Genomic DNA, 12,238 nt, shown 5'->3' on the forward strand with positions numbered 1-12,238 from the left:
CCAGCTGTTAAAGATTCAAACACTAACTTGGATTTAAAGGGGAGAGGAGGAGGCAGTAAAACACTAACAACAGGGAGAAAATTTATACAATCAAGTCTATGCACAATTTTTATTAATGGAAACCAGCTGCAAGAATGCACGATGCAGTTTTCAGTATTTGAGCCTGGTGGGAATACTGATGGTTTCTTTCTATTCCAAGTTTCCATTCTGAAAGGAAGGCACTTTAATTCATTATTCCCTCAGAGTCCTTGTAACTCCTAAGAATACCTTTGTGAAATAATTGCTCTAGATCCCAAATTATCTATGTACTAGGAGGTATCTGCTGTGGCTTTGAAAAGCCATTCAAAGTCATTCCTTATATAAAAGTCATGCATCCACCACGGGAATAAGGTATTCAAAACTCTGTTTTAAATATTACAGCTTCATTCAAAGTTGTAAAATTTAAGCTTCATGCTCAATATCAAAGACATATACCACTTACCAAACTCTGTGATAAAATATTCACCACTGGTTATTTCCGCCATAATTTTATTCTGACTGCCACAACTTAATTCTACCATTTGTTAAATATATTTTCCCAAACTCTGGTTAATTACTCTTTCTCCTAGCACAGCTCTAGTCAATTTAAAACCTGTTTGCATGTAACCACCTCAATACTTATATATTCCACCATCTGCCCCCAATACCAGAAACAACAAAAAAGCTATACACACATGGGCTTTGTTTTCTTGACATGACTACCAGCTTTTCCAGAATAGATCTTATATAATATCTGATTTGAGCAGAAAATGCCCCTAGGAAATTCAGATAGTGGCTTTTACCCAAACTGAAGAAAATCATTCACATAAGCTTTTAAGACTAAAATGAGATGAATACCCATTTCTCATTACAAGTATAAGTCAGAAATCCTAGGGTTAGGTACAAGAAAATATATAATTATTATAATCCTCAAGTAAAAATTGAGTAAAATTCCTGTAAAAGATACCTCTAGAACCCAGACAAAAGGCAAGAATATTTGCATTAAATTACTATCAATTTAAAACCATTATAAGACTGGTTTTAAAATTAAAAAGCAAAAAAAAACAAACCTCAATTTTGTCTGTTTTGGCATCTCCCCAGTATATTTTGCCTTCATCATAATCCAAGGCTAAACCATTTGGCCACCCAAGAGAAGTGTTAACCAACACTACTCGGTCAGAACCGTCCAGAGCTGCTCGCTCAATTTTTGGGATTTCTCCCCAGTCAGTCCAATACATGTACCTATAGAAGTATAAAGAAAATGAGCTAAAAACAGATAACGAACTGTAGCTTTTAGTGTCCTAAAGGTGAGGTCCACCCCTCATATCACACTGGTATCATCAATTAATATCATACAAAGGAATAAAAGCACAGCGCTTAAACATACCAAGAGTATGTTTAAGACATTTTTAATAGTAGCATGTAAGCTTATAGGAATTTTCAGACTAAATATTTGTCTCAATTTGACAATAAAAATGCCTTCCAATAATGATATTCCATTTTTAGTCATATTTCTTCAAAATATTTTGTGTCCCTTTGTGTGAACAACCCTCTCTTTTTCTTGCTTGTTTGTCATTTCTGACACAAAAAGGTTAACAGTCAGATTACAAACTGACTTCCAAAATAACTAATTCTCCCTGTAGTGCTAAGTGATTCTTCAGGCTCCTGGGAGTTTAAGTGGCACTAAGACACTGATACACAATAAAGTGTAATGATTTCCCACTATGTTCGCCCTCGGAATGAATCTCATAGTTAACAAATAACATTGCTGAGTTGTAGAAATCTTTGTTTTCCTCAACTGTGGCCAGGGTGTTATGACAAAAGGGAAAAAAAAAGACTGAAAGTCCAGCTACATGACCAGACAAGTTTTGAAAATGGATACATTTGTATATTTATAAATATATAACATAAGATCTTTTTTTACCATATCATTCTAGAAGTACAGCAAATGAGATGAAATTATGTCTTCTAGGGGAAGAAAAAGAGTTCTGAAAACAATTTCTTTCCTCATTTTTCATGGTCATGATGCAACCTCGGCAAAATCTGTAGCCAACTCCCAAAGTCAGCAAGCATGGACTTAATTTAGAATGAAAAAATATTCAAAAAATCCAAGGAAAAGAACTAGCAATTCTTTAAATTGAGATTCTATTACAATCACTATATTCTAAAAATGGAAAGCCATTAAAGAGCTATTTATTGGAAGCCATACATAATTCATATTGTTTTCTGTCAGTGTATTTAGGGACCTGTGGAAAACAGACACGCCAGGCAGAACTTTCTATCAGTGGAGCTTCTTACCCAACCATGGGATCTAACACAATAGCCCGGGGTTCCTCTAAGTCCTCTGAAATCAAGATCTTCCTCATGGTACCATTGAGCCTTGTCACTTCTATCCGATCAGTGCCAGTGTCTGTCCAATAAAGATTTCGGGCCACCCAGTCAACAGCAATACCATCAGGATGTGCAATCTGAGCGGTGACCACAAACTGACTGCCAGTCCCATCAATGAAGGAGCGGCGTATGGCCCTGACTTCGTCATCGGTCCAGTAGATATAGCCTTCCACAGGATCGTAATCGATAGCAATGGCATGGCGGATATCTTCTAACTGTAAAACGATGTCTGTGAAGTCTGGTGTATCCAAAGAAATGCGTCTCAAGTCTGTCCTTCGGGCTAAAAGCAGTAATTCAGTAGCGCCTAGAACAAAGTGGAATAAATGGGGGAGAAAAAAAGAATTGAAACCCACAGACAAAATTTAGCCACTCTAAAAAGGATGCAGAACTTCTTCAGGAATTGAAAAGTAAATGAGTATAAAAGGATACTGGAGTCTATTTAAGGTGAAAATGGACAGTAATGCAGTGAAACAGGAACAGCTGGACTGTGAGGTGAAGCTCTTTAATTCCTCAGCTCCCCAAATCAAGTTTTGATTACCTCTCTCATTTCATTCACCATATAGCCACTGAAAATAAAACAGCTACTTAATGGCACAATAAACAACAAGTAATGATTAAAACACTAAGCAGCCGAATGTTAAAGGAGAAAGGAGACAAAATACAGGTCCTGTGTTTAAGAAGTATGTTTTTAAAAAGGTAAGAAAATATAGGGCAAGGATCTTTTGTGATTGATGAGGGTGTTCTAAATTGGATTGCAATGGTTGCACAAATCTGTAAATTTACTAAAAATCATTGACTTGTACATTTGAAATGGCTGAATTTTATGGTATGTAAATTATATCTCAGTAAAGCTGTTTGGACAAAGATAATGTCTACTGTAAGATAGTTTATCTGGCAGAGAATTAGGACAAAGGAGGCTATGAAGAAGGAAAAGCAGCAGCAGAGAGAGGGAAATCAGGTAAATGTTAACACTGGTTAAAAGTAAGAGTTGTGAATCTACTAGAACTGGATTCAAGTAGCTATGCTACAAATTTAGGCAAAACGCCTAATCTCTCTAAGCCTAGTTTCTTCATATGTCACAAGGTTGCTGCAAGGACTCAGGAATGTACTGAACATAAAAGTATCCAATAAATATTAGCTAATAATTATTATTTTCATTAGAAAATACTTTCAAAATTTTACTTCACTGAGTTTTAAATCAGATTTATGAAATATTTTAAACTCAAATTAGTATTTAATAAAAACCTAGCTGAGACTGAGAATATTAAGCTCAATCTTTTTTTGTTTTGATTTGCAATGTTTAAGTAAATAACTAGCAAAAAGTCATCTAACTATAAAAGCTAATAAAAGATGGCAAGAAAACTGACATCTGAAGGAGTGAAAAAAGATTTCCAACTAAAGAAATGAATCCAAAGGAAAATACTGGCATTAAACTTCAATTATCAACCTGGAATTTTGATAAAATAATTGAAAAAAACTGGGAAGAGTAAAGTTCTCAACATCCATTTTCTGCATCTAGAATTAACTGTAAATGAATTCTATCTTGGAGAAAATATAGCCCTAAATGCCACAGCACGCACCAACCATAAAATTCACTGCCTCTGCTGTAACTACCAAAAGGAGCCAGCCCAAAACTCTGCAAACAAAGAAGTCACAGAAAGTGAAGTTGTTAATTTGAGCAAGGTGATGAAAATAGACTAGTTAACTTAAGGCTACTACATGTCAAATATATATCTGAATTGCATTTGCATGCTGTGAGAGAGTAGACAGACCACGACTGCTAAGAAAACAAACAAAAAAAGCCCTGTTTTAAAGCCAGGCTACATATTTTTAAACAAAAAAAGGAACATTACAAAAACCTTTTGTTTTAAATTGAAACCAAATTATTGTTTGCCATGGAAACCGTCTGACAAGAGTCAGCCAGCTTCACCTTTAGCTATGAAGATAATTTATCAATGCCAAGTCATGACAAATATCCTGTACACCAGCTCAATTCCATCTCTCCGACTTCCTGACCCCCTTGCCAGGAACTCTCTAACCAACTCTGAAATAAAGGCTTCTGCTTTTCAGAGTTAGATAAAGAAGCCACTGCTAAATAAAACAATTTTCCTACCAGGTCTTGCTGGTGGCTAGAGAGCCAGATGGTGATCCACAAGGGTAAGAATAAAGGATAACATCCTCATTAAGGGGAAAAAGAATGAACTGGTTCTCCCAAACCAGAAGCCCCCTGAAATGCCTACCTAGGTCAGTATACTTCTCAAACATACCCTCTCTTCAGAGTAGCGATTTTCAACCTTTTCCATCTCATGGCACACATAAACTAATTACTAAAATACTACAACATATGAAAAAATATTTTGCCGATCTGACGATAAAATAGGCATAATTTTGATTCATTCACACCAGATGGCTATTGTTGTGTTGGCTGTTGTCATTTTTCAATGATCTAAGAGAGAAAAGGTCAGTGTCCCGGACTACATAGTCAGGTATTGCACATTTTAAAATTCTTATGGCATACCAGTATGCCATGACATAACAGCTGAAAACTGCTGCCACAGAGAATTAACAAAGGAAGGAGAAGAGGCGGTGTAGCTGCCAAGTACAGAGAGAGGTTGCTTTAAACAGTACAATATGAAATTTTTTTTCTTCTTCTGAAAGCACTTCTCTGTCATTAAAAGGCAATTAAAAACCGTTCAATTATTTTTCAGAAAATATTCTTGATCTCACGATAGTCTTTATAGTTAAAAGTTTAATGAACATCTTTTCCTTGCACAAAGGTTCTTTATGTACAAATGCTATATAAATCTACTGTTAAAAATATATTCCTTACAGAATATTCATTCCCATAGGACTCAATTGTAATATAAATGACTAAGAAAGTTGACAGAGAAAAGAAATAGCACCTAATTCTTTTCAAAAATAGCATGTTAAAAATTCTAAAATAATTTAAAAAATAGTTTTCAAGAAGACCAAACCCACAAAACACTCCTGATATATAACCAACCAATTATGAACACTAAGATTAAGTAACAAGTCTCCCAAAGCACTATGACCTACAGAGCATGTTACCAAGAAATAAAATAAATCATAAAGAATCCTAATTGCTATTTAAAATTTTTCCTTCTTGAAGACCATGTTCTTACCATCTTTGCAAGTTTTCCCATCCTCCAGGAGTTTGACTCCAGTGGGGCAAGCACACTGATAAAAAGGCTTGACTGGAGACATCAAACACAAGTGGGAACAACCACCATTATCAATTCCACATGGATTGGTAGCTGTCAAATATAAATCACACTGATTAATACCAATGATTACAGATTATCTTCCTCACCCTATGTACACAAAGGTTAACAACCATAACATGAACAACTGTGATAAACCAAATTATTAACAAATGTCATCCAGGTGCTTCACTACTACACCATCTGCGAGGAAAGGAATTAATCTGTAAAATTTACTTAGCATTCAGAAGCCAAGAGGAATACACAACAAATAAAGCAGGATGTCCCTGCCCTCAAAGAGCTTACAATCTAGTCCGTATGACAAAATTAACAAACGATAAAACAAAACTGAATCCTATCTTGCACTTAATAGATTGTGTAAACAAGTATAGAGTCAAATGGGAAATAAATCACTAGGGATTTAAAAACAAAAAAAAGCTCCGCGGAAGATGGAGGACGTGACAGAAACCTTGAAGGACAGGAAAGATAGGTAACAGGGCATTTGAGTGTGAAATCCTATGAATAAGGGCTTGGAGGCCATACCCTGGCAGAAATAATAAGATAAACAGTCTCCCTGGAGATTAAGATTTCTGTTGACTAATAAGAACTAAATTTGAATGAGCACAGAGAATGGGAACAGACTGGCACAGGGCACTGAGGCCAAGAAAAGTAATTCCAATGTTGAAAAATCATACTTCAGAAAGATTATCATGGAAAAAATAAGCATATGGATTAAATAAGAGAAAACTGAGAGCAGAGATTAATTAGCAAATCTGTAGAAACTATTAAAAGAAATGGATTTAAATAATATTCATAGAAAGAAATCAATGTAAGATAGACCAACACAATATGAAAGATAAAAAAAAAGTAGTAACAGATAATTGCAAATTCCAAACTAGTAAAGCATAAAGGATTAAAAGTGCCAGTAAAAACAAAAAGAAATCAGGAAAATTCCTTCCTAAGGGCTAACCATGAGAATAAAAAATTCATACAAATGACTGAACATTTTTTTTACAAAAGGGTAACACATACATTTAAAAACATTTTTATGTACTCATAATCACAAGATTCCAATATAACAAATGCAACATTTGATTATGTTGCCTAAACTAATACAAAGCAATGTATAATCCAAAAACCCTTCATTTCTGGCTATGTAATACAATCAGACACACGCCAAACATTTATTTACACACAAGTGCCAAGCACTTAACATTTTCAAATTCCTTTAAACCTAATTCTATTCCCCTTTGTAAGTTAGTAAGTCATTGTAAAACTTGACCAAAAAACTAAAGCAAAACTAAGAAAAATGGGGATGGGTGTGAACAGAAAAGTCTAAGTAGATATTTTATTCAGCAATCTGAGTTACTTAATCAGTTAGATTAACAGAAGGGTCCATTCAAGAAAAATTTGTTTTCAAACATACTCATATGAAACATCAAACACACATTAGAGAGACATAATATGAACAAGAAATACATTTGTGTATGAGCTATCTCAATTTCTTATTTTATTTCCTTCTTCTCTACCTCCAAACTCTAAATCCAAACAAGGGGCTGAGGTAATCTTTAGTTACAGATATCAAGCTACAAATGGTTTAGGCTGTTGTTTAACCTGCATTATATTTTGATGGTTTCCCTATTTCTTAATCCCTCCCTGCTACCTTTGGATATGCCCTCCCTCCTCCTGCCTCTCCAGAACGCCAGACATCACAGTTCTACAAAGCTATTTCAACTTGGAATTTAAAAATCAAGATCACTTACCATTTGGCTGCCTCTGTTGGCTGAAGGCATGTATATCCATGGGAGAGAAGATGTTAGAATGGATTTCACGCAGACCCTCGCCAGTGTACTTGTTGCAAGCCAAAATGGAGTGTGTGTTCCAGTCAGTCCAGTACAGCGTGTCCTCAAATAACGTCAAGGCAAAAGGATGTGGAAGGGAACCTTTAACCACTGCCTGCCTATTAACACAAAGAGAAAAACTCAAACGTTTCTAAATTTTACTCTGTCATCAAAACTTTCTCTCTCCATTAAATGGTTTTGTAATCCACATTAACACATACAAATCCTGAATAACACATATCTTATGGTCAAATACACCTGTGAAAAATAAGTCACATAGTAAATTCAAATATATTTGCATGGTGTCTAAATCCCCCAAACCAAGTATTTCAGAGTAGTCTCCAAATTGGTAGCAGTTCCCAGGTTCACTACAAATTAACAGAGAGAGAAGGCCCAAGTACTAGTACTGCTGTCTACTCCTATCTCTGGACTCACATCTTCCATCCTTCCACATAATTCATCTTGTTAGAAAAAGAAAGGCAGGCAAAAAGAAAAATCCTACACTTTACAGTTGGCACTGGGAAGTAGTTTTATATCAACAATAGGGTTTTTTTCCCTTCTTGATGTGGAAGAACAAAGAACCTAGGCTCATTTCTTCCACTATTTCTTATGGTTTTGATAAATGAAACAGTAAAATCATACACACGAGGCTAAAAAGGCATTCTGGTAGAGCTTTCTCTGCAAACCCCAGTCCAGCTCCAGTGAAAGGTCATCTCAGCTGGCCTTCTGCTATATGGTTTAACACCAACAAGTCATGTAGGAAAAAGGAAGACCTGCCACTGGCAGAATGTGTTCATGAGGCAAAGCACACCAAAGAAACGTCACAAGCAATCTATACTATGTGAAAGAAAAGGTGGAGAGCCTGATTAGTACTAAAGGCACAGAACTTTGCAGAGTGTCATGGACAGTTATACTATCAGTAAATGTTATTTTTTTTAATCCTTACCTTAGGACATTTCTTTTTCATTCCTTTTAGAGAGAAAGGGAAAGAGACAGAGAGAGAGAAAGATATCTATGTGAGAGAGAAACATCGATCAGTTGCCTCTCGTACACGCCCCAACCTGGGATCAAACACGCAACTAGGTATGTGCTCTGAACAGGAATCAAACCCACAACCTTTTGGTCTATGGGACAATGTTCCAGCCAACTGAACCACACCCGCTAGGGCAGTGAATACTCTTGAATAATGAACAAAAAAATGTTCTGAGCCAAAATAGTATTCAAGAAAACAAATGCTTTGTTTGACATTTTCACAATATCAAATGTAATATTTTCATAAATTGCCCAAGGGGGGAAGAAAAAAGGGAAGGAGGTAGGGAGGAAAAATATAAGTAAATGAAGAGAAATAAAGAGTATCACCTATTTTAGGGAAGACAACCCAATTTTAGGTCCTTGAAGGAGACTACCAGTTAAATAAATTGAGAGCAATAAAATAACTTTTACCCAAGCAGAATTACCATCTGTTATTGCACATGAAATGGTCCTAGCCCTAAGGTGTTTCACATTTGAAGCAAATTTTTAAAAACTGAATACAAGATTAGCATGACTAGTTTAATAAACAAACTTTCTATTTTGGAACCTCATACCTACTCTGCCAGCCCACATCACCACCATTTTCTCCTCAGTTTTCTAATTTTCTCTTCCCTAAAAATTACTCATCTCTCTCATTTCATAAAGAGAATTGTCACAATGTCTATTTCTGAAATGGTTTCCTCCACTTTTTATTAAGTTCATTAAAGTGATCGTGACATTTATATGAGTGATATCATAGCTTGAGGCCAAATTTAACCAGGCCTGTATATTCCACACTAAAGTCTTCCAAAATTACTTATGGTAAGACATAAAAAGAATTCTGAGAAGCTGCCAAGAAAGAAAAGTAACACAACTGAAAAATAAAGAATTAAAAAAACTACTCAGCATTTCTTTAACAATTTTTTTAAACTGTAAATTACATAATCAGATCTTTGAAAAATTGGGGGGAGAAAAAGCCTATGTCCTTTGTATGTTATTAAGTAAAAGATTAAAATTCACTCTATTGAACTCAACATAAGAGACTAAACAAACAGGAAAACAATCTAAACTCCCTCCCTACAAAATATACTCATTTCATATTCTGATTGAAAACATTTATATACATTGATAAGAAATCAAACAGAGCTAGGTTCAAATGTTCCTGATACTACTTATCTCATTTCTGCAAGCTTTGCTTTCCTCCTCTGTAAAGGGAAGATAATAATCTAAACTCACCGATTTATTGTGAAGATTATATGATAATACCATCTGTAAAAGCATTTAGCATTATGTTTGGTATTTAATAAACATTTCATAAACTCAATTTTAGGATATGTTTTTAATATTTTAATATTTCTGATAGAAGGGCAACATTTTACAAGTGAAGTGAAATTTCATGTGGTAGTACTTAAATCAATAAAAAATTCTTAAAGTCAATTAACTTCTTACAATGAAGTAAATACCAGACTCTGGCTTATTTATATTCCCCAGAATCTCACACAACATTATGCATACAAATTAGGTATGCAAATTATTTATTAGGAATGCTCAGTAAAATTTCATTTCTTAAATAAAATAATATAACAGAGCTGAACAAAAACCAGAGCTGAAAAGGCTAGCACAGGTTCTTGCCATATTCTTTGGTCATTTACTGGTTTGTCTAGTCAATGGCGACTTGTTCCTTAAAGCGGAGATAGCTGTACAGAGCGTTCACCTTTCTTCTCTCTGATGGGGATTATCAAGCAGGCCTGCCACTTGGGTTTCCCCTGGAACGCAAGTAACTGCAAGCCGGAGTTGGTCATGGGCACTGAAAACCAAGTGGCAGGCAAGATCAAAGTTCGGTTTGTCAGTAGTATGCGTCAACAATAACGGGAGTTAAAAAATAGACCTCTACCATGGAGACCAATATATTGTAAATAAATACCACAACTAACAGCCATTGTCCTATAAAGATACAATTCAAAGAAAAGAAAAATGTTTTCTTTTTATCATGAGAACTCAGGATTAACTTTCTTATATATTATTACACAGCAGTATACTCTAGTCATCCTGTTGTACATTACACCCCTAAGGAGGAATTTTTAAAGATCAAAAAGAAATAGGAAAAGAGATTTCTTTTAAAAATAAAATACTCAAAGCACAAAGGAAAGGGGAGAGAACAGAACTATACTGGACCAAGAAAAATGACACTAAATAGCTCAAACCTTCATGAAAACTCGAAGTACCAGAAACAACAAATATATAAGTTAATAAAAGACTCTAATGTTTTCTCCTTTTTTAACCCTTTTAAAAACACACAAGATTGTATAAAGCAATAATTATAATATTGTGCTGGTCATAAAAGAAGTGTAATATAAAGGACAATGATAGCATAAAGAGGGAAGAAGGAATGAAAGTACACTAGAGTTAAAATTTCTATACTTTTCAGGTATTAATCTAGTATTCCTGTAAAGTAGATTTTGACAAAATGCACATTTCAATCCCTAGAATAATCACTCAAGATTGTTTAATCCCAAAAATACAGTTTAAAGAAAATCAACAAAGGAAAATGATATTCAATACAAAGAAAGGCAGAAAAGAAGAACCAGAGGAATAAAAAAACATATATAAAAAACATATCAAAATGTCAGATGTTAACCTGATCATATCATTAGTAACATTAAATGTGAATGGATTAACTATCCAATCAAAAGGCAAAAGGTTAAACACCTAAATATATGTATACAGGTGACCCTTGAACAACATGGGGATTAGGCACACAGACCCCAGAGCACTTAAAATGCACATATAACTTTTGAGTCCTCTAAAACTTAACTACAGTTGTCCCTTGGTATTCTGGGACAACCTAGATACCAAAATCCACGGATGCTCAAGTCCCTTTAAAAAATGGCACAGAACAATGCATATAGTCAACCCTCCGCATCTTTAGATTCCCAGCCACCATGATTAAAACTACACTTTTTGAGCTGCACTTGGATGCAAAAGCAGGAAACACCGATGGCTAATTGTATATTTACTGAAAAGAAAAAATCCAGGTATTAAGTGGACTTGTACAGTTCACACCCAACTTGCACAATTGTTCAAGAGTCAACTGTATATAAAAGATAAAGGTGGTTAGTAAGATTCAACTATGTTGTCTATAAGAGACACACTTTTTATTCAAAGATACGAATTTGTCTAAAGTAAAAGGGTACAGCCAAAAGTAACCAAAAGAGAGATGGAGTAGTTCTATAATACAAAACACACTTTAAGGAAAAAATATTACTAGAGGAAAAGAAGCATATTTTATGACAAAGGGTCAAATCATCAGGAGAACAGAACTATAAACATATATGCATATAAAAATCAGGGCCCCCCAAAACAGAAAACTGCACCTGAACAACAATTAAATAAAAATGATATAATAATTAATAAATAATAATAGAATTAAAAAAAATAAATAAAAGTCAGGGCCCCCCAAAACAGAAAACTGCACCTGAACAACAATTAAATAAAAATGATATAATAATTAATAAATAATAATAGAATTAAAAAATAAATAAATAAAAATCAGGGCCCCAAATGAAGTACTCTCTAACAGGACCAACGAAATGGACAATGCAAAAATAACCATCTAAGAACTCAACATCCTATTCTCATTAAAAGACAGAACAAGAAGACAGAAATCATTAAGGAACTAGAAATTTGAACATTATTAACTACTTTAACCTAGCATCTACAGAAGACTCCATCCAACAAGAAGAGACTACACATTCT

General features: G+C 34.6%; 1 protein-coding gene across 1 annotated transcript in view; it reads right to left on the reverse strand.

Annotated features, from left to right (window-relative positions):
* The window catches only part of LRP6 (LDL receptor related protein 6), a 143,621-nt gene that overhangs the window by 62,219 nt on the left and 69,164 nt on the right, over window positions 1-12,238 (reverse strand). The window contains exons 4-7 of the mRNA XM_037164802.2: window positions 7,394-7,590; window positions 5,553-5,684; window positions 2,317-2,713; window positions 1,089-1,260 (exon numbers count right to left, since the gene is read on the reverse strand). Coding sequence (XP_037020697.1) covers window positions 1,089-1,260; window positions 2,317-2,713; window positions 5,553-5,684; window positions 7,394-7,590 — 898 coding nt within the window. The remainder of the gene's footprint in view (window positions 1-1,088; window positions 1,261-2,316; window positions 2,714-5,552; window positions 5,685-7,393; window positions 7,591-12,238) is intronic.

This window comes from Artibeus jamaicensis, unplaced genomic scaffold, assembly GCF_021234435.1.
Source record: "Artibeus jamaicensis isolate MK-2021 breed Jamaican fruit bat unplaced genomic scaffold, CSHL_Jam_final contig_233, whole genome shotgun sequence".
Classification (NCBI taxonomy): Eukaryota; Metazoa; Chordata; class Mammalia; order Chiroptera; family Phyllostomidae; genus Artibeus; species Artibeus jamaicensis.